Consider the following 22,289-nt stretch of genomic DNA (forward strand, 5'->3'; position numbering starts at 1 on the left):
CATAGTGTTACTGTGTAAAGGATAAACTATTTACTGTAAGATTTGCAAGTGCAAGTACTGTAATGGTGAGCTTCCTGTAATAATATTTCCATACATGTATTTGGCTATTTGCTCCACTGGTAAACAATACCATTAACATTTGTTATGATGTCATGAACTACATAGTCTGAGTGGCTCCACCACAGGGTGATAATTGGGTGTTAAATAACTTGTTGCACAGTGCTCTGTCTAGTTGTGTGGTAGTTATCATCCAACACTTTAACACTCCCACGCACTGGAATTTGATTAATGTTAAAAGACTATAGTATACACAACCTAAAGTTACATACGTAGGTAAGATAAGCAAGTGGAGTAATAACTTTAAAGGTATGTACAAGTGATGAAGATAAACACACATACATGTATAGTAATGCTATGATACATAATACTGTAGTTATACCATGGGCAAGAGTGCTTTGCCTGATATATACACTCTCACACTCTGAGCTCATGCATATAGGCAACCTTCAAGCTTGTGCGTATATATTATTCAAAGCACTAGTGCCTATGGAACTATTACATATATACAAGTGAATATTATTTTATAAAACAACTATTTTATATAAAAATAATAGTTTGTACTAAAACACATTATAAGAAGCAGGCCACATAATACATAATTGATGTAGGTCACAAACACTATACACATAAGTGTTTACTGACCATTGCAAAATTGATTGTTATCCAGTTGATATCCAGTGTCACAAGTACATTGGTAACTGCCAATAGTGTTGGTACACCCTTGATGACATGGTCTGCCCACTTCACACTCATTAATGTCTAAAAGTTCAGAAATAATAATTATAATTATGTTGTGAAATTTGAAGTACATAAAATACTCCATGTACAATCTATAATGGAATATAGAAAACCAAGCAAGAACAATTGGTTTATTGTACTGCAAACATATCCGTATATATACATCCCCTTTGGGGACACAATAGACTATATGCACTGCCAAAAACATTCTAAAAACACGTAATATTTTACCGCGTTTTAATATGTCACGACGGTGAACGACTGTGATAAATGTACATACAAAAATGTGAATCTCAGAAAATAGATCACTTCCCAGTACTTCTTCCAGATTGATAGATTCCTCTACCTGTATAGAATAGTAGCTGGAAAGAAGACCCCAGTCTGTAGTGTTTGTGGCAAGTTATAGCTTAAGCCGCATTTGCTACCTATTTTGTATGGGTTGCATAGTTATTCACCGTCAAATCTTGGGCATGCCGCTGACCAAAGCAAATTGATTATTTTTTGTTGAACAAATAGACCACACATATAGTCTATACATTCTTACCATGGTAGTTATATGCTTTACATGGGAACACCCTAAGCTGGATTTGCATTTAATAGTGCATGATGTAGAGTCACATATACTCATACACTTAAACCCTTTCACTGCCAACTGACCCCTCTATATAGTTACGTAAGCCACCATATCTCAGAATCTAAAGCATGAAATACTATATATTATAAAATTGTTTGCTATTGTTTAAATAATTTTATTATGTTACTATTGTTTGCACAAAAGCAACCACAAGAATGTTATAAAACCACAAATCGCAAAAAAATGGGATGTCAGCTTTGTGAACGAGTTCTACTATGAATTGTTACGTTTCTTACAATACAATAAGTACTGTTAGCCTGCTTATAATTGAAGCAACACAAGTTAAGGCTGGTTTTTAGGTGCTTTTTTACAACTACACATGTGCAAATATACATATGGGCTAAAATGCATCTGACGAAAACTTGTATTACAAACTTTAACTTACCTCTTACTCTAGCAACATGGCTATCATTTTGAAAATCTCTTTAATATACTGATAACATGTCATGGATGAACAGGAGATTATGTAATGTTACGCACAATAGTGAGTGAAGGATCCAGTTACCCATGTTCCCATGTCTTTAGGGGAACGCTTATTTCAGGATAGGTGGATAGGTTAGTTAACACATAAAGAATGCTATGACATGTCTAAATCTCCATTGCCGTTGGATTTGTAGCATGAGGATGCCATATGACATTATTGGTGGTTATAGAGGCTAAATGAATTAAGCAATCCTCCAAAAGCACTATTCTTTATACTAAATTGTGTTCCTAGTGCTCTGTTATGCCCTGACTATGCTCTTTAAAACTTAAATTGACTGTTTTATTAAGGCACCAAACTATCTTTGAATGTTCTATTATCTTAATATGCAATGACTGTTCTATTAAAGCATCTCAATCTCCAATTCTCCAATTGCTAGCGCTGTTCCCAAGAAAAAATCTATTAAAAATATGATAATCAAGACACACGGTAGTGTAACATGCGACCAAGAAAGCCGGCTAACCACACCGTGAGTATATTACAGTAAGAAAGAAAACAGCTTTTTTCACGTGTGCATAGCTCCATGGTCCCTTCTCCAAAGCATATCATTTTTGCATTATAGCTCTCTGCCAGGTAGGGTAGGCCACACAGCAAATTTGATTAAATTGGCAACAGCCATTTACGTGATATGGGTGTTTAAAGTTTCATTTTAATTTCTTCATTTTTCTTCTTATGCTGTACAGGGGGGTTATGGGGCTTCGATTTATTTTCGCACACTTTGCAAAAATTACTATAAAACGCAAACATGTAACCCAATTGCCTTGATCTTTGGCACAAATGTAGAGCGTGTAATGGTGGATTCATGTACCAGGTGTGCTGTGAAACTGAGGAATATCCTATGAGCATTTATTCATGTAAAAAAGATCGAACTTCTGTCATGACTATAGGGTAAACCGAGTATAGGAATAACTTGGAAATTGGTGTGTAGATAGGCTGATCATCATACCAGTGCCTTTTGATAGTTTGAATAGCAATAGAGTTACAGCAACAAAGTTATAAAGCAAAAATCAAACAAGTGTAAAGTCGTGGGATCGAGATACTCTAATAGAGCAGTTACCATGGGGTAAAAAAGGTGTATATACAAAAAATGTCGAGAAAAAAACTTTACAGAGTTCGAACCAGGGACCTCTATGCCTAACACCTGTATCCTTAACCATTGAAACACTGCTACCTTGGCTGATCACTTCACTTAATTTCTACTTTATAAATAAAATTTCTAGTATTAAATCTGCTTATAATCAAATGTTTCTGATTTCATAGATCTACCAATAGAAGTTACTAGATTATTCTAGAACATTATATGCATGTTCTATTAGAAGTCTTCAAAAAATGTGCACTCTATTAGAGTATTACAATAATATTATCATTACATCATGCAATGCAATATATTTATATGTCTGTGTTCAATAATTATTATCGTGTCTGCAACAAAGAGAAGTGAAATCCACACAATAACAGTCAAGCTGTGAAAAAATGGTGTGGCCTTAAAAGCCTGGGTGAAAAAGTTGTGAAATTAAAGGTGGCAACCAAGAAATGGCTGCAATGGAGTTAATGCTAAAATTTTATTAGCATTAACACCATGCCATTTCTTGGCTGCCACCTTTGATTTCACAAGTTTTTTTCACCCAAGCTTTTTAAGGCCGCTCCATTTTTTTCACAGCTTGGCTGTATTTGTGTGGATTTACATTATGTGACTGTTTTAAGTATCTCAATCTGTTTTATGAAAACTGTTCAAAAAAAGTTTCCTCCTTTGTCCACTGTGCCTATCATGCTACCAATGCTTTAACTAACTTACTTTGCCACAACTTATGCTGGCATAATTGGCACAGACCTACACCTTAAGTAATTTGTTGCTAAAATAATACTTGACATCTTATACAGTGCTTTGATATATGTATGCATTAATGCGTGTCTGTGCATATCTAGTAAGTTGCAAGATTTTAAATATTTCACATTTTGCCAATTGTGTAATCCTTTGTGATAATGATTCTCCCTTTTTTATGAATAAACTTTTACACTTTAAACTGTCACCAAAACATACTGTATAGCCTAAATATTTCGAGGGGCAAATATTTTGAGGTTGAGCAATGTTGCCAAAAGTAAAACTTTTGCGGATTTGCAAACACTCCCAAAATGTATTAGACTATATGGAGGTCTAAATATTTCAAGGCTAAAATTTTCGCTGATAACCCGAAAACCGCAAAATCAGCAAAAATTTTCCCCTCTCAAAATATTTAGGTTATACGGTATACTGCATATAGTACGTACCATGACAAGTTGATAGATCATTGTTTAGTGCGTATCCTTGATTACAAGAACATTCATAACTTCCTTGAGTATTTGTACACCCTTGTTGACAAGGTGATGGTGTTCTGGTACATTCATTAATATCTGCATCATGAAATCATAAATGTAAAATCTTGATGGTCACCAATACGCTTCACATTATCACATAAATTATATCCACAAAATACTTTATACATTTAGAGGTATGTAACACATTGTGTAGACATGTTATAGGCACGGAGTAGGGTATCTTAGTTATTGGCATGTAGATAAATTTGAAGGAAGGTGTCAATATCAAAGATATCTTAAATCCCTTTCACAGCCGGATTGCAGGGATAAAACTATCTGACATATGCATTCAGTAATATTTCTATTTGGTATCCCTTATTTACTAGTACTATAGGACTCACTTCTACATTAGCTACACAAATACAACTTACAGTGATAGCTTTTTGTTATAATGGCAATGATGCCAAAAGAAATACCAGAAAACTTATTCTCGCCGCTTCACCCAAAGCTTTCCTCCTTTGTGCTATATCACCACTTTTATGCCTCATTTATAAACATCTATAAATTGATAATGGTAGCTGGTATTAACCCCCACCTGACGCCACTATAATCTTCACCAAATTTATTAGCCATTAAAGCTTTTTTGAAAATACTCACATTTAGAAAACATAACATCTTGCTGAAAGCAATACTGATTCTTCTTTGCAACCCATCATTTGAATCACCAAGGATGTTTTACCTCATCTATACACTTAAGTGTGCCAAAGTTACAACACTTTGTTTGAATGTTTCCATAATAGTTTCAGGAAACAACATGCCACACATGTCAGTCAGTAGCTTTATAAATTTTTTTTCTAACTTTCCAAAGCTATTACACTACCCATACAATCTAGTTACATTAATGACAGTAACTTACCCATACAGTTCATCCTGTTACTGAGTAGTGTGTAACCATTAAAACAGGAGCATTCATAACTGCCAGCATTTTCATTACAAATTTGTTCACATGGTCGAGGAGATGCTTCACATGGACTACCAATAGCTACAAAGTACACACACTTCACACATTATACTGAGCATCATTTGTTAAGTATATTATATAGTTATAAGATGCTAATTAGGGGTGCGACTGAATTATACATACGCATGACTCCTGTGTGTGCAGTGCTTGAGGGAGAGTGAGTATATTTCAGTAATATCTTCAGTAATTGTGTTATAACTATTATATACTACATTCCAGTAGATTAAATGATTGAAGATAGCAATTTATAGTGAAACAGTACCCATTAGTGATAGAGGCTGAATATACCCACCACTTGCTGGTGTGATTTCTAAAGTGTCCATGCTGGAGGAAGGAGATACATATCAAGTGATGTTAATATAGACACTTGCTATTGGAGTTGTTTGTTCTAGCTGAAGCTTTGCTGAATGTATAAAGTTGTAACATGTAATGGTAAGCATAGCCACAAACCATTGTACCTGTATCAGTGATATACGTACCACAGTGCAGTGCTTTTCATCTTCAACACAAGTGTGATACACACATCTGTAGTGAAGGTCAAAAGTCCACACTGTGGTATATAACTGTTATACTTCAGCAAATCATGGGATATACCATAATCTGTACATGGCTGCTAGACTTGTGGTGATGCCAGGGCCTAGTTAGAGTATCTCAATCTTAGTGATTATACAATTATTGATGCCCGGGCCTGGATCCGGGTGGATCCACTCCTCTGTTATCTCATAAAGTGAAATTTCACACATTCCACAAAATTCCCATATATTTATAATGGTAAACCAACTCCAATGAATAAAACTTACTGTATACCAGGATTTTTTTGAGAGGGGAATTTTTTTGCGGATTGTTATCACCCACAATTTTGAGGGGGGAATTTTTCACTTATTCAGAATATTTTAAACATTTAGAATAACCAAACAATGCCCATTCGATTTTGGATAGCTGGATTTCTGTGAAAATAGCAATGATTTCCCTCCTCAAAAGAAACCCACTATACTGGATTAACTTCACAAATGGATAACTTGAGTTGATCTTTGTTTACTTCTGGGAGTCATTTGTCCATATCCTCAAATTAGAAATGTGACTCAGTCTGGTAAAACCAGTCTTAACGCCTATTTTAAAAAGTATCGAAAAATGCCAGTTTTATGTATTTAGTGTGTTTAAGGACGGGTCTATTTTGCCTTTTCTTCCACCTATTTTTCTTTTCAGCAATTCTTTTATTTTTCACTTATTATGCTCTGTATTTTGCTCAAGAGTTAGTATTAAACTTTGCTAATTGACCATTAATAAGTGCAAAGCTACAATTACCTTATAGTGACTGTTCTATTAGAGTATCTCAATATGCACTTGCTCTTACCATTATACTGGAGCAAGAAGCTAGCCACTAATATTGCTTAACATTATGTGACTGTTCTATTAGGGTGTCTCAATCACCACTTGCTCTTCCCATAACAATTAACTATGTATTGTAGATATTTTATCACGTGAATATGACTGTTCTATTAGAGAATCTTGATCTTTTGTGCAATTTTTTTCTGCTTCTCAAAAATTGTACCTATTATGCCAGCATTTTGCTCATTGCTTTTACCCACCCATTATGACAAAAATTTTGCTGGTGAAATCAATGTGTCGCTAAGTGCGTTGTAGGTCACCAATGGTTGAAGCTAAGTGCACTTAATTTTCATACGTTTTACACCAATTCCTTACCTTCCAGAGCATCCACAGTAGCTAAGTTTCCCAACATTTTCGTATTTAACCGAGGTTGACTGTATCAGGCAAGCTCCAAAAGAGGTGGGTGGTGGGAGCCCAGAGGGAGGGCAAGAGCAAGATTGAAGAGAAAGTGCATAGAGATGAATTACATAGGTCAAGTTATGGTCTTAAAACTGGCTTAAATTTAAGGAAATTTACAGCACAGATCAACACCACGGAGTTGTACAGCCATATACAGCCATCTCCAGGTTGATCAGAGTTCCATTGAGACCCCACAACGCATGAACAGATTGCCACTGGGCTTGGGAAATGCAGCCTGCAAAAGCGGACCACTGGAGTCTAGCTGATTTTGATTGTGAAAATTAAGTTTATTCATGTAGCTTTGTGTTCTTGGTGAAAAGTAAAATCTGATGAGTGTTAAATGGTGTGATAGATATATGTATTCATAAAAAAGCACAAACATAATAATAATCATTGATATGAAAACTAGAGCTGGTTGAGACAGAATGATTATAAACAAACAAGTTTATGCAATGCACATACTGTAGTTAATGTTTACAATACAACTTTAAGCTTACCAGTACAACTACGACCATTGCTATCTAGCTCATATCCACTGTTACATGAGCATACAAAACTTCCAATGGTGTTAGTACAGGTGTGCTCACACTGATTGTGTACAGCACACTCGTCAATATCTACATGAAATATTCACAACATATGAAACAAACTAATGCATGTATCAAATTCTACCACAAGGGATAATGCTATTTTTAGTTAATAAAGGATTAAGTAACTAAGTATTTAAGTAATTACTGGAATTCTTTAAAAAGCTTCTCTACATTGCTATGCATATTCACTATAAGTAGATTGCATAGAATTTTAATATGTACGAATAGTGCTTCATAGTATGGTTGAGAACTAGTATATGTAATAATATTCTTATTATGTATGCATTGTCAAAAATGGTACTTGTGTCATCCATATTATGGTGAAATGATACCATCATGATACTATGGTTGCATGGGTGGTAATTTGGTATTACCGTTAACAAACTACAAATGTTGCAGTACTTTTATTATTTTTGGTGAAATGATGCTATCGTGCCATTAAGATTGTTGCTGCAGTATAGTACTAATGTTTTTCTTGCCTTAGATTGTAAAGGAACAAAATGTGAATCAACTTAATGTGTGGTAATTCATCATCAAGGTGAATTAAAGTCACTATGCTAGACTTACATACAGTATGTGGGTTTAGAATATGAATTTAACCTAGTCATATACAGAATGAACCAAACACAGTGGAATCAAATCAATTATTATGTAACTTGTAAACCTGTTTTAGATAGTTGAAGATTATAAGACTCTCATATTTTCCATAAGTGCACGCAGTACTGCATACACTTTTGGCAAACAATCTTTAAAATTCCCTTCAACTTAATACATACACACTATAGTGTAAGACACACGGTAGTGTGTCGTGTGGCCAAGAAAACTTTTTAAGGCCACACCATTTTTCACAGCTTGGCTGTTTTTGTGTGGATATTAACATACTTATACGCAAAAAATTCCCATCAGATATAGTGCAAGTTGCAATCAACTACGTACATTAAACATACCATTACAAGAATGCTGATTAACAGATAAAAGATATCCTGATAAGCAATCACACACAAAACTTCCTGGAGTATTCCTGCACAATTGCTGACATGAAGATGGACTTGTGCTGCACTCATCAATATCTGTGAAAGTTAATACATTAATAAAACTGCAGTAAATATGTACAATAATAAAACTGCAGAAGTACTTGATTGCAAGCAATTAATGTGCTGGACCTATCATAAAGTATGGCAGTACTGCAAAATTGGGATCATTCTCTTTTCTGCCAAAAAGCATCACCCAAGAACCAGCCTTAGTTTTTTATAATAGCTTGGCAGTATTGGTTAGGTGTAATCAAGCAAAAAGTGCCTTAAAGCAACCTTAAACACTTACATTTAGTTTTTATGGAGTTGAAAAATATGCAACTGAATTTTCTACTAACTGATGCCAGCAGCCAAGCATAACTTGACTATGGTTACAGGCCTGATTTCTTCACTGTTCAATGTTATATACTTGGGTCTGAAACATGTCTTCTCTTAGATGTCCCTCCACTACTGGGCAGGTGTTGGTTTGCAGGTTGTATGTCATAACTTCTTGTTGATTTGCACATTTATATAGGAAATTGTTTGTAATTTACGTAATGACTGGATTATTTGCAGATGCGCTTTTCATCTTGTGATGGCTGTGTAATGGGTGGAATACAGCAGGAAGCAAAACTGAAATGGCCACTGTGTATTTCAGTAATGATAGTTGGGTGCATTCAAACATGAGAGTTGTTTATGATGTTTTGCACCATTCTGTGGCACTTATGAGCTCCTGATTTTACCCTTTGATTTGGTATGCACAAAGATACATCATAATTATGCTACAAAAAGTAACAAACAAGCATGAATTTTAAAATCGAGTAGGAATAATTGCATAGAAACAAGAAAGCTTGCCTACACCTGCAGCTATACTAGTGGACATTTAATATCTACAGTGACTGTTGTACCATTAACAAACTGTATGAATAAAGAATTAAAATGTGCACTAAAATTGCTGTAGGTGCTATGTTAGAAGATGATTTTTTTTTCAGTTATTACATCATTACTTAACAAAGGTAGCATTATTACAGCAATACACTACTAATGTAATACTTTTACAAAGTAATGACACGTTATATACCATATAACGGGAATGATTCACGGAAGAAAACATTCACGAATGATCTACTATTCCTCATTCACGAGAAAACTTTCGTGATTTATTGCATAAAATAATTTAATAATTGGGCACATGCCTACAACGGATTAATCATGGATAGGGAATGCTCCTCAACTCTGACATGTTGTGTACTAAGCATACTAGTAGCCATGCATGATCGCTGCTTCGCTGGAGAAGTAGGCATTCACGATAATGAGCGCGGACAATAGGCATGCATATAGCCTTGGGGGCGCACTAAAACTAATGCTAAGACACACCATTCTGGCACAGTGAACTGCTGGGCTGAAATTATATTTGCCCCATTTTGAGGGTAGCACTGATTTTTTCACTGTCACTGAAGTTTGCATCTCTGTTCGAATCACATGGTCTTGTGCCTCACTGACTATACCGTCATGCATATATAACAGTTTAGCGAGTAGCAAGGTGAGTAGCTATTTGCTTATGCACTCGTTACATGAATGCTGCATCAACTGATCAATGGAAAAAGTTTTTTAATTGTAGGAAAATATTTGCAAGAAAACATTTGCGAATGCATCTAAAATCACAAAATTCACAAATGCTTTCTTCCGCAAATTGTTCCCATTATACGGTATTACTAGTCCATGAAAAGTAACATATTATATCACTTTTTGCTGTGAAAAGTAGTAATATTATGTAACGCATTACCCCAACACTGCTTCCTTCAGTGTTTGACAATCCACCCAAAATTCTTTATGTAGGCTTGAGCCAATTATGCTCTGAAAATGTTCTATTATGCTTTTCAGCACTGCTCAAAAGTTCAGCCTATTATGCTCAAAATTATGCTCTCAAAATCAGGATTATGCTCGAGAGCTGACTGTTTTAATACAGTATATCTGCATTTCCTGACTGCTGTATTAGAGAATGTGACTGCTCTATTAGAGTATCTCAATCTTATTTCCATCAAGTGTGAATAATCAGTAAAGAAATAGTAAAATAATAACATTGCAAGGTTTTTTGATATGCAATACAGTAATAATGTGCAGTATGTTCATGCTGTGCAGTATTTTTGGCATGCGTATTGTGCATTTCAATTAAAATTCTTGATAATTGTCCTATTATGCTGGCATAATGCTTGATGTTATTGCTAGCCCATTATGCTCGAAATTATGTCAGCATATTTGGTGCAAGCCTACCTTTATGTACAATGTTCTACACACATGCACATTATTGCTTTATTGCCAATCGTTGCATGCATCCTTGGATAATAATGCTCTGCCTTATTCTTAGACATACAGGCACATAGTATTGCAATCACACATACCTCTACAAGATTGCTGATCACTACTTAACTCATATCCAACTCGACATGAACACCCATAACTGCCAGCAGTGTTATAACAGTCATGCGAACATGAAGGTGGTGGTGACATCTGGCACTCATTAATATCTGTAAACAGATTGTGCCTTACACAATGTGGAACATAATACCATACGTACATATATGTTTGTGGAATGGTACGTATTTACATAAACAATTCTACTTACTGTATTGTCTCGAATTACGACCCCGGGCATTTATTTCTTTCAAGCAACTTTTTACCCCAGCTACTAAACGAGACCGGCAACTATACGAGACTGGCGTTTATATACCTGATCAGCATTCACAAGTCAACTTCATACCTTGGTGTTGTACTCTCCTGGACTCTCCTTGATGTTTTCCTCAGCATATTTCACAGATTCAAGCTTAAAAGGAACTCTATAAAACGTTTTTCACTTCATCATTTATAACACCATCAGGAATTGTTAAAAATAATGACTGCACTAGACATTTATTTGATACCCGGCGTTTATTCGAAACCTGGCATTTATTTTTGCTATGATGCTGTATACCCCTGGCGACTAAACAGGACCAGGAATTTATACAAGACCAGCCGTAATTCGAGGCAATACGGTATATCATAGACTATTGTTACTCCCTACAGCAGGACTGTTGTTAAACATCATAAGGCCTTATGGCGTAGTTTAGTTTGGCATTAAGGTGGCACGTTTATTTCATGAACAAGCTGTTTATATTGTGATTTAAATAACTTGGTGGCTATTAAAAATCACCATGGGAATCTGCATTACACTGTGAAAAAGGTGGGATACAATATGGTATTTCCAGTGGCTTATTGAATACAAATAAGCCTTAATATAAACCCTGTATTATACTCATGTTATACTTTAGTATAATTCATACTATACTATTACATATATGGTTTCAGTTTATTTACCACAATACCTAAAATAGCTTATATCAAATATAATTCCCACACTATACCATCACATATATGGTTTCAGTATGTTTAACACATTAACTAAAGCCTTACATGTGATTGTTAGTATACTACAGGTTATATCAAGCTTTTTGTATTCAATAAGCCACTGGAAATACCATCTTATATCCCTCTTTTTTCATAGTGTTATGGAAGCCAGTGATCAAAAATATTTGCACCAGGTGCACATTCACAGCTAGCTGCAGGCCAGCTATGGGCTCATGTTTGGTTTCTGAGAAGCATCTAGTATGAGTGCCGTATAGACCCTGTAATAAATGTAAGATGCACTCTGAAGTGTATCCTTCATGCCAGTTTGAAATACAGGTGAAGCTAGTCTTGCATGGCAAGAAAACAATTTTAAAAATAGGGTCTGGTACTATTCACACTGCCAACTTGTTCTCAATTTGTCCCTAAAACTGATTCCTGAATAATAGGGTGTATGAACGTTAGGAAACTGCGTAAGTACAGTGTAAAAATTAAACAGACTTTACTAGATACTGTACTAATTGCGTATCTGTTCAAGTTGAAAGGGGTATGTCAATTCCTTAGTATACATGAACAAAAAGAAGAGCATACACAATCCTTTGATGAGAGGATTTAGAAAATGTCACAGACACACTATAAAACAGTTGAGAAAATACATGTAATTCTGAGTGTTGTTAGTGGTTTAAAGTTCCTTAAGAACAAAAAAATTGTACTTATTGAACCACAAAATGCTTATGCATTATACACAGTGTTGGGCAAGTTACTTTGTAAAAGTAACTAGTTACATATTACATATTACTTGTAACTGAACTATTTAGTTACAGTTACATATTACCCATAAAATAAAGTAACTATAATAATATTACATATTATATTACTTTGTGTCCACAGCCTTAAGCTGTCACGTGTGAAACTACCACTTTATCACGTGACATGATTGCGTTGTTGGACAATGTGCAAATCTTGGTTATAAGTAAGAAGCTGGTGAATAAGCTTCATTAAGTAGGCTTCGTTACTTCATTGTGGCTAGGCGTTACTCCGAGGATAACTAATGAGATTAGTAACTTCATTACTTGTAGTAATAGTATTACATAATATTAGACTCGTTACAGTAACTATATTACTTAGGTAACGCGTTACATTTTAAAGCAAAGTAGCTTGAGTTATATTACCCGTTTTTATAGCGTATTTCGTTATATTACTTAGTTACCAGAAAAGTAATAATATTACATAATGCGTTACTTATGTAATGCGTTACTTATGTAATGCGTTACTTATGTAACGCGTTACTCCCAACACTGGATATACACCATGCAAAGTTGAAACAAATTAACCAGTATTTATACTACACCAGGGATAGTACGTATGAACTGCATGGGCACTTGCTTTTTAGAAGTAGCTCAACATCAACTTGCTCAGGCTGTGTTGAAATGAAAGTGGAAGCCATTAACAAGCAAACCTTACAAAAAATGATCAAGACACACAGTAGTGTGTTGTACGGCCCAAGAAGCCGGCGTGCCACACCGTGAGTATATTAACAGCAAGAAAGAAAATGCAATTTTCACACCTATGTAGCTCTGTGATCCCTAATGTGATTGAAACTAAATTTGCTACAGACGTGCCGGCTAGTTAGGGGAGTCTACATACCAAATCTAAAGGAAATCACTCTTGCCATTTCCGAGATACAAGCGAACAAACTTTCGTTTTAATTTCTTCGTTTTTTCTTCTTCTTCATTTCGCACACTTTGCAAAATTCGCCATACAACACGAATGCGTGCTCGGATCGGGATGAAATTTGGCACACTTACAGGGCTCATTAAGGCGGATCTCAGTACCAACTTTAGTAGGAATCCTATGAACATTCATGGAGTTATTACCAATTATGTGCGTAAAATAAGGTCGAAGGTCTGTCACGCCTACAGGGTAAACTCCTTGGAGGAATGAGTTGAAAATTGATATGTAAATGGAGTAGCCATCGTAGGAGTGCCTTTTTGTGGTTTGAAAGGAATCGAGAAAAAGACCATGGAGATATGATACAAAACCCAACATGTGTCAAAATTACTCGAACGATTTTTATGAATAAAAAAACTATTAGTTGTCACGTCTACCGCTTAGAGCAATGAGCTGAAAATCAATGTGTAGCTGGAATAATCATCATAGAAAGTATCTGCAGTAGTACAGAAGAATCGGATTTCAAACCACTGAGTTATGATTCGAAAGGCAACTACGTGCAGTAAATGCGAGATCGAGATACTCTAATAGAACAGTCACCCTAATAGAGCATTCAGCTACGTTTATAGCTAGAATTATATTACTTTGAAAGTTATTCTGTAGGGAATTCAGTTACAAACAGTTAATCTGATAGACAATTCAGCTACAGGCAAGTCACAATTCAGCTACAGGCAAGTCACCCTGTAGAGAGTTCACCTAGAAACAAATGCCCCTGTAGAGAGATCAGCTAGAGGAAGTCATCTTGTAGAGAGTTCAGCTACAAAGAAACCATCATGTAGAGAGTTCAACTGCAAACAAATCACCCTATAGAGAGTTCAGCTATATATATATATATATATATTTGTTAATGTACAAACTCAATCATGTCATTGAGTATATTCGTACATATGTAGTTAGCTACTTATTTACAAATTTATATAATTATTAAATAAATCAAGAGATGGAGCTTGGATAATATGATCATCTAGTTAGCTACGAACAGATTACCCTGTAGAGAATTCAGCTACAAACAAATCACCCTGTAGAGAGATCAGCCTGAAGAAGTCACCTTGTAGAGAGTTCAGTTACAAAGAAACCACCATGTAGGGAGTTCAGCTACAAACTAGTGACCCTGTAGAGACATCAGCAAGAAGAAGTTACCTTGTAGAGAGTTCAGCTGCAAACAAATCACCCTGTACAGTTCAGCTACAAACAAATCACCCTGTAGAGAGATCAGATAGAAGAAGTCACCTTGTAGAGAGAGTTCAGCTACAAAGAAACCACCATGTAGAGAGTTCAACTACAAACAAGTGACCCTGTAGAGACATCAGCTAGAAGTTACCTTGTAGAGAGTTCAGCTGCAAACACATCATCCTGTAGAGAGTTCAGCTACAAACAAATCACCCTGTAGAGAGATCAGCTTGAAGACGTCACCTTGTAGAGAGTTCAGTTACAAAGAAACCACCATGTAGGAAGTTCAGCTACAAACTAGTGACCCTGGCCTGTAGAGACATCAGCTAGAAGAAGTTACCTTGTAGAGAGTTCAGCTACAAACAAATCACCCTGTAGAGATTTCAGCTACAAACAAATCACCCTGTAGAGAGTTCAGCTACAAACAAATCACCCTGTAGAGAGATCAGCTTGAAGAAGTTACCTTGTAGAGAAAAAACCATTCTGTAAAGAGCTCAGCTGCAAACAAATCCCCTGTACAGAATTCAGCTACAAACAAATCACCCTGTGCAGAGATCAGCTAGAAGAAGTCACCTTGTAGAGTTCAGCTACAATGAAACCATGCACCGTGTAGATAGTTCAGCTGCAAACAAAGCACCCTGTAGAAAGATCAGCTAGAAGAAGTTACCTTGTAGAGAGTTCAGCTACAAAGAAACCATTCTGTAAAGAGCTCAGCTGCAAACAAATCACCTGTACAGAATTCAGCTGCAAACAAATCACCCTGTGGAGAGATCAGCTAAAAGAAGTTACCTTGTAGATAGTTCAGCTACAAACAATTCACCCTGTAGAGAGATCAGCTAGAAGAAATCGCCTTGTAGAGTGTTCAGTTACAAGAAACCACCATGTAGGGAGTTCTGCGATAAATATGTATTATATATATATAATTTGTACATTTAATGATAAATTAGAGTATTTAACATCTGCTTCATCTTTTCTTCTTCCTGAAGCCTCAAAGTCGGCTTATGGTATGCAAATACAAAAAGAAGTGAAATCTAATCCAAAACAGCAGTGCAGCCCTCAAAAAGGCTATGGTGAAAAAAGATTTGAAATCCAAGGTGGCGGCCAAGAAATGGTTGTGATGGTAAGGTAATGGTAAAAATTTTAATAACGACAATTCAGGTGAATTTTGTGCCAAGACCAAGCGGCACCAAAATTCACCTGAATTGTCATTATTAAAATTTTTACCATTAACCTACCATCACAGCCATTTCTTGGCCGCCACATTGGATTTCACATCTTTTTTCACCATAGCCTTTTTGAGGGCCGCACTCTTTTTTTACAGCTTGGCTGTTTTGGATTAGATAATATTTACAACACTTTATCCAATGAGACTTGTGTACATTTTAGTTACTCAAGTGATTGTGAATGTATACAATAGATTGGGAGCATTACCATAGTAGTGTACTATAGAGTAAACTGACCACTACAAGATCTTCTGTTGCTATCCAATTCATACCCAGTTCTACATAAACACTCAAAGCTGCCAGGATTATTACTGCACACCTGATCACATGAATTTGGATATGTCAAGCATTCATTAATATCTGTAAGAAGTGTACAGACACATTGTGTGCATTGAATTATATATCTTTACCTTCACAATTTCTCAGGTTACTTTGCAATGCATATCCACTATTACATGAACACTGAAAGCTTCCAATAGTATTAGTACAGCTGTGTCCACATGGAGATGATGTTGTACACTCATTTACATCTGTAAATAATAATCATTGAAGCTCATAAAGTACACACACACACACACACACACACACACACACACACACACACACACACACACACACACACACACACACACACACACACACACACACACACACACACACACACACACACACACACACACACACACACAAATAGAAGTGTGGATATGGTATATGTGACCGGATCTGTGAAAAGGGGTCTTATAGCCTTTTCAATTGCATGCAATCCATAACTTGACCTAAAATTTGGTCACCTTACAATACTCTTAACATAGCACTATTCCTGGATGTAATTTTAAAACAGTGGGTTAAACACATGAGGAGTTATGACTCATCAAACTTAGAAATTTGGAAAGGCTATAAGACCCCTTTTCGCAGATCTGGACACATATTGGTTCATGTTGAGTTCATAATTATGTACAAATATTACAGAGTATGCAATGCACATATTCACTACTGTGGTCATATGTAGAGAGCTACCAGGTCACTTCACTATACACTGTAGTGTGGTCACAGATACCTGAAAAATCAGATAAGTTAGATAAGTATTATTCAACAGTGTGTCCAACTCGATGATTACTCTTAACAGTTGAAATGTGAAGAGCAGGCAAGTGGAGATTGGCTCAACTGAAAGTTTGGTAAAGGAAAATACCACACACAGCTTACCACACACAGCTACCCCATTAAAAGGTGTGAGTCATACCACAAATAAAATGCTAGAAATTTGAATTAAAAGATTTTGAAATATTCTAGTGGTCAAGTAGTACTAATATTAAATCTCAAGATGTTTTTAAATTCCATCTACAAGTTGTGAAATATTTTGAAGGTACATACTTAACAGCTCAACACAAACATATTGCAAATATACAATCTGATTTAAAATGCGAAAGTCGGATGAGACAATACGTTAAAGCTGTTTCTAGTAGACAAAAACATTTATTACCAATTAAACTTTCTAGCATGGTAATTTTCTCTCCTTCATTTAAACAACAAGTACAAAATATGTTGCATAAAATAGATGCATGTATGAGTTTTGTTATTTGGATTATCCGGGTAATTTGGGTTGCATTTTGTTTGGGTCAAGTGGGTGCGATCACAAGCAACTTATGTGAGCCATGCCTAACATTCTAAAATGTTTTTTGCTGACTATAGGATGCACAGAGCCACACCCACTTATCAGGATTGCATGGTACTATCCATAGATGTGATGCCCACATATCAGGACTGGTGTTGCTGTTTGTAGGAAACTATTCTAATGTCAAGTGAGCCTGGAATTGTGAGTTGCTGTAGCTAATTGTAGACCTACATGGAGCCATACCTACTTACTGATCATTGATTACGTGTTGAAAAATACTCTTTGGTATGTAGGTCATTTTTATTTTCTCTTGTGAACAATCATGTAAGCAATAGCCTATGAAAATGCAGGCTAGGGTTGGCTAGTGGAGCTTGGGACTTGTACATAGACCTTATAAATCTAGCTCTTAGCACATGCCTCTGTATAAAACAAGCCAGGTTACATCTGGGTCCCATTCGGATTACCATTCGGGTCTGTGGGTCAACTGGATCACCAGTAGTGACCCATTTATTATTATTAAAGCTTTACAGTGACCAGCATTGAAGGTCTGACAGCAACTTGTGCTGCAGCCTTAACCTAATAAAACGAATTGGACAAGTTAACTTGACATAGCTAGTGAAAAAGAAATTTACAACTCTGGTACTTAGCTATATCCATACTGTAGATTATGTCCTACTAGATAATAACACTTGCCTGGTGTATCCACTTGCCTATCACTGCAATATTTCAATTTATCATACAGTACAACAGTACTGTATAGTAGGGACCACAAAGAAGTAGGCGTGGCCCACAAAATAACATCACCCAAAATCCACCCTCAATTTTCCCAGACAACGATGAGGCACTATTGGTTAGGTAAAACTAAGCCCAGACAAGCTTTCAGATTGACCCAAAACACTTTCAACAAGTTGCTACGAAATTAAAAAAAAATTTTTTAATGGAATTTTCTACTGACTGAGTAACTGATGCCTTCAGACAAGTGTACCCAATAACGGCTAAGGCTACGGCTTGATTTTTCACTGTTTGACGTCGCTTCGTCCTGAGAGGTGCCTTTGGCATACCAGTATGTACAATGCATTCTTCATGGACCTCCTTTGTGTCCCATTCATCTTTGCCAACAGTGAAATGTTGTTTTGGTGGTAGCATGTGATGGCTTCCCTTCGTAACGGAAGTTGTCCGTATTTTTTATAGTGGCTATTTTGATCACAGAGGTGTTATGTGTAACGGGTTGAACATAGCTGACAACAAAGTGTAATGGATACTTCACTTTTTAGACAATAATTGATATAGCTGGGCATTTCAGATGCGGTATGCGTGGGTTTACCAGCCATGATAATTATTTACAAAAAAGTTAACAAACAAGTACACAAAAAAATTTGAAATTTTCAACTAGAGTAGGGACCATAACACATTGATAAAAGTACTGAAACAAGTTGGAGTAGTCCATGATATTGATTCATAGTAAAACAATAAGAAGTGTTATATCCCTACTGTACATTTCCGTTATGGTACATTGAGCACAGTAGGGATATCACACTTCTTATTGTTTTACTGTGATTTAATATCGTGCACTACTCCAGCTTGTTTCAGTACTTTTTATCGATGTGCTATGGTCCCTACTCTAGTTGAAAATTCCAAAAAATTTTGTGTACTTGTACATATGATTTAAATGTTCAACTAACCACTACAAGTCCTTCCATCTGTATTCAATGCATATCCTCTATTACATGAGCACTCAAAACTTCCAACAGTATTAGTGCAACTGTGGTCACATGGTTGTGCAATACATTCATCAATATCTGTAAGGAGTAGTGATTAAAATGCATGAATAAACTTAGAAGAAACCAAAATTAATTACTCTATGCAATCAGTTAGTCATAGTGGTACTGTATATATAAACTCTATAGTAGAGTATTACATATCTCTAGAGATTTCAGTCATAAATGTACTATATCCTTAATTTATGTATTTAGTACAGTGGTGCTGTGAACCTGCAGAGTTTACTAAAACCGGTTATTGGAAGGTGAATAATTGGATATTGACTGGTTATTGTCTGATTGTAAATTTGCAGACATTATGGTACTAAACATGCCTGTTGGAAGCCTTAGGGTGGTACCAAAGTGACCATCAACATCCTGCCTTACAATAACAGCTATTACAATCACATGTTTACACAAGCTTTGAGGTTATGTTATGATGTTAACACTTGTCATTGTCAGCAGGGGTAATTTATGGTTTACCAAGTGGGTGGGCAAAACTGGTTTAAAGGCTTCTTAGCCAATAATTGGCTTGACCTAGACAATACTGGGTAATAACCGGTTTTTCCATACCAGTTCGCAACACTATAGTACAATAACCAGTTACTGCAACTGTAATGCATTTTGGGTAATTTTGTAATTATTTTGCAATTCAATAATTCATCACAGAAGCATCTTACATAGCACTTGTCTATAGCATTTTCTTGCATGAAACCTCTAGATGAAGCAGGAAGGATGCTGTACACTTAAAGGGATACGCTATTCATTGTATATAACTTAAAAGGCTTGCAACCTTGCATAGTTTAGCACCTGATATATCCCAGTGTAAAGGCTATTTGGAAGCTCCACAGAGAGTTGTTGCGCCTTAACCCAGCAAAGAGAAGGCACCTCTGAGTGAAGTTTACCAGAATTCAGTCAGCCTTTGATTCCTCATGTACTACAGTCTTTTACTATTGTTCACATTGGTGTTTATGGACATCATAACAACATACGTACAAGTACACACTCATTTTAATGTAAACAATTTCAAGTAACTAGGCTTTTACCCATAGCTAGCTTGTGGCTTACTATGGACACCTGCCTGGTGTATTATTTCAATTTCTGATAGTTGAATGCATAGAGATACACTATATTCAATGTGTCACAACAAAAAAAATGTTTCATTTGTTTAATGTACATGATATTTGCTATATGTATACCTTGACAGGTTGTTTGATCTGAATCTAATTCATATCCATTATTACATGAACACGTAAAGCTGCCAATAGTATTAGTGCATTGTTGGTCACATGGGCTTTGTTCTACACACTCATTAATATCTATGGAAAACACAGTAATGATTAACCAGTACTGTATTTACATAATATGCAGTGATGCAAAATTATAAGGCATCAGCTAATTGTATCTGTTACCAGTAAATAGACTTTCAAAATGATGTCTTGATCCCTCTTACATAGTTGAAAGAATTATTTAATAGCTAGTGATGTCAAGAAAACATGTGCACCTTGCAGCTCTCATGATTCTCTGGGTTGCATAATCACATCATTCCTGATTCTCATCAAAGTTACTATTCCACACACAGAACAGAAAATTTGTAGAGTGGTAGTAAATAGTGGGAATCCCCGCATTTTGCCATAAATATTAACTAGTAACCAACCTACACTAGTGTGTTATCAAGCCCTTCAAAACAATTCGAATGAGTTTTTACAGAATTGTTACAAACCGAATTTTCTACTGATTGATCAACAGACTGGCTGCCCAATTAAAGCCTTCATGCAGACAAGCATAACTCAATTAATGCTTATTTTCACAGTTAGCTTGGGTCTGACACATTCAGGGGTGGATCCAGAGGGGGGGTGGGTTCAAAGGTTCCATAGAACCCCCCTTTTGAAAGAGCTTTTCTTACTCCAGATACTCTAATAGAACAGTCAAGATCGAGATACTCTAATAGAGCAGACACAGTATTCTTAAGAGGGGCAGTGTGGCAAGCTATGTGTGTAGTTATAAATAAGGAAATATAGTTGGTGATGGTATCTATGGTGAGAGGGCAGCTATTGTCAGCAGGTGATGCCCTTTAATTTTGGTCTTCGACTTACAGCTAGGCTGAAGTTGCAATTTCAGAATGGAACCCTCCTTTTAAAAGTCTGGATCCACCCCTGACATTCCTCAGGTGTACTGCAAGAGGTATAATTCTTACATGCACTATGGGATTAATCTTTGTCTTTTATGTCATTTCTATTTGCTCATAGTGTAAGGTGTCGGTTGCATTAACCTTGCATGGCCTATAATGTTATCTCATGAATGTGTCCATATAAATATATTATGTTTGTGCTGTGTAATGAGGATATGTAACTTATGGAAAATCACTTTTTGTATTGTTATCTATAAAAGAAAGCAACTGCACAATGGCTATCCTGAGGGAGGTATCGTAGATCAGCAATCTTGAGTGAGATATACAATGCTTCTCTGCACAGAACAGTAGTAAGTTGTGTGTTGACTCCCTCAACTGGAGATGTGCAAGTACCTATTTGCTATATAGGAGGTCTCTGACCATTTCAGAGAACTTTTCTAGTGTTCTCTTATTGGATATTTAAAGATCTTATTATCTCCGAAGATCAAAGGGTTCTATTTTCTAATAAATTGTAGGGATGCATACTGTATATTGTCATGTAATTTTGTAATGAAATATGCCTGGGACCATTTTTTTGTTATTGTGGTACACAAGTTTAGTATATAGTTTATACATTGCATAAAAGTGTTGAAACAAATATGATTAATGTGTAGTTTAGTGAAACCTC

General features: G+C 35.9%; 1 protein-coding gene across 1 annotated transcript in view; it reads right to left on the minus strand.

Moving 5' to 3' along the window:
• The window catches only part of LOC136255850 (fibrillin-1-like), a 69,639-nt gene that overhangs the window by 39,274 nt on the left and 8,076 nt on the right, over positions 1 to 22,289 (minus strand). The window contains exons 7-16 of the mRNA XM_066048737.1: positions 20,691 to 20,810; positions 19,417 to 19,533; positions 16,533 to 16,652; positions 16,360 to 16,482; positions 11,020 to 11,145; positions 8,555 to 8,677; positions 7,515 to 7,634; positions 5,125 to 5,250; positions 4,182 to 4,304; positions 703 to 819 (exon numbers count right to left, since the gene is read on the minus strand). Coding sequence (XP_065904809.1) covers positions 703 to 819; positions 4,182 to 4,304; positions 5,125 to 5,250; positions 7,515 to 7,634; positions 8,555 to 8,677; positions 11,020 to 11,145; positions 16,360 to 16,482; positions 16,533 to 16,652; positions 19,417 to 19,533; positions 20,691 to 20,810 — 1,215 coding nt within the window. The remainder of the gene's footprint in view (positions 1 to 702; positions 820 to 4,181; positions 4,305 to 5,124; positions 5,251 to 7,514; positions 7,635 to 8,554; positions 8,678 to 11,019; positions 11,146 to 16,359; positions 16,483 to 16,532; positions 16,653 to 19,416; positions 19,534 to 20,690; positions 20,811 to 22,289) is intronic.

This window comes from Dysidea avara, chromosome 5, assembly GCF_963678975.1.
Source record: "Dysidea avara chromosome 5, odDysAvar1.4, whole genome shotgun sequence".
In the NCBI taxonomy this organism is placed as follows: domain Eukaryota; kingdom Metazoa; phylum Porifera; class Demospongiae; order Dictyoceratida; family Dysideidae; genus Dysidea; species Dysidea avara.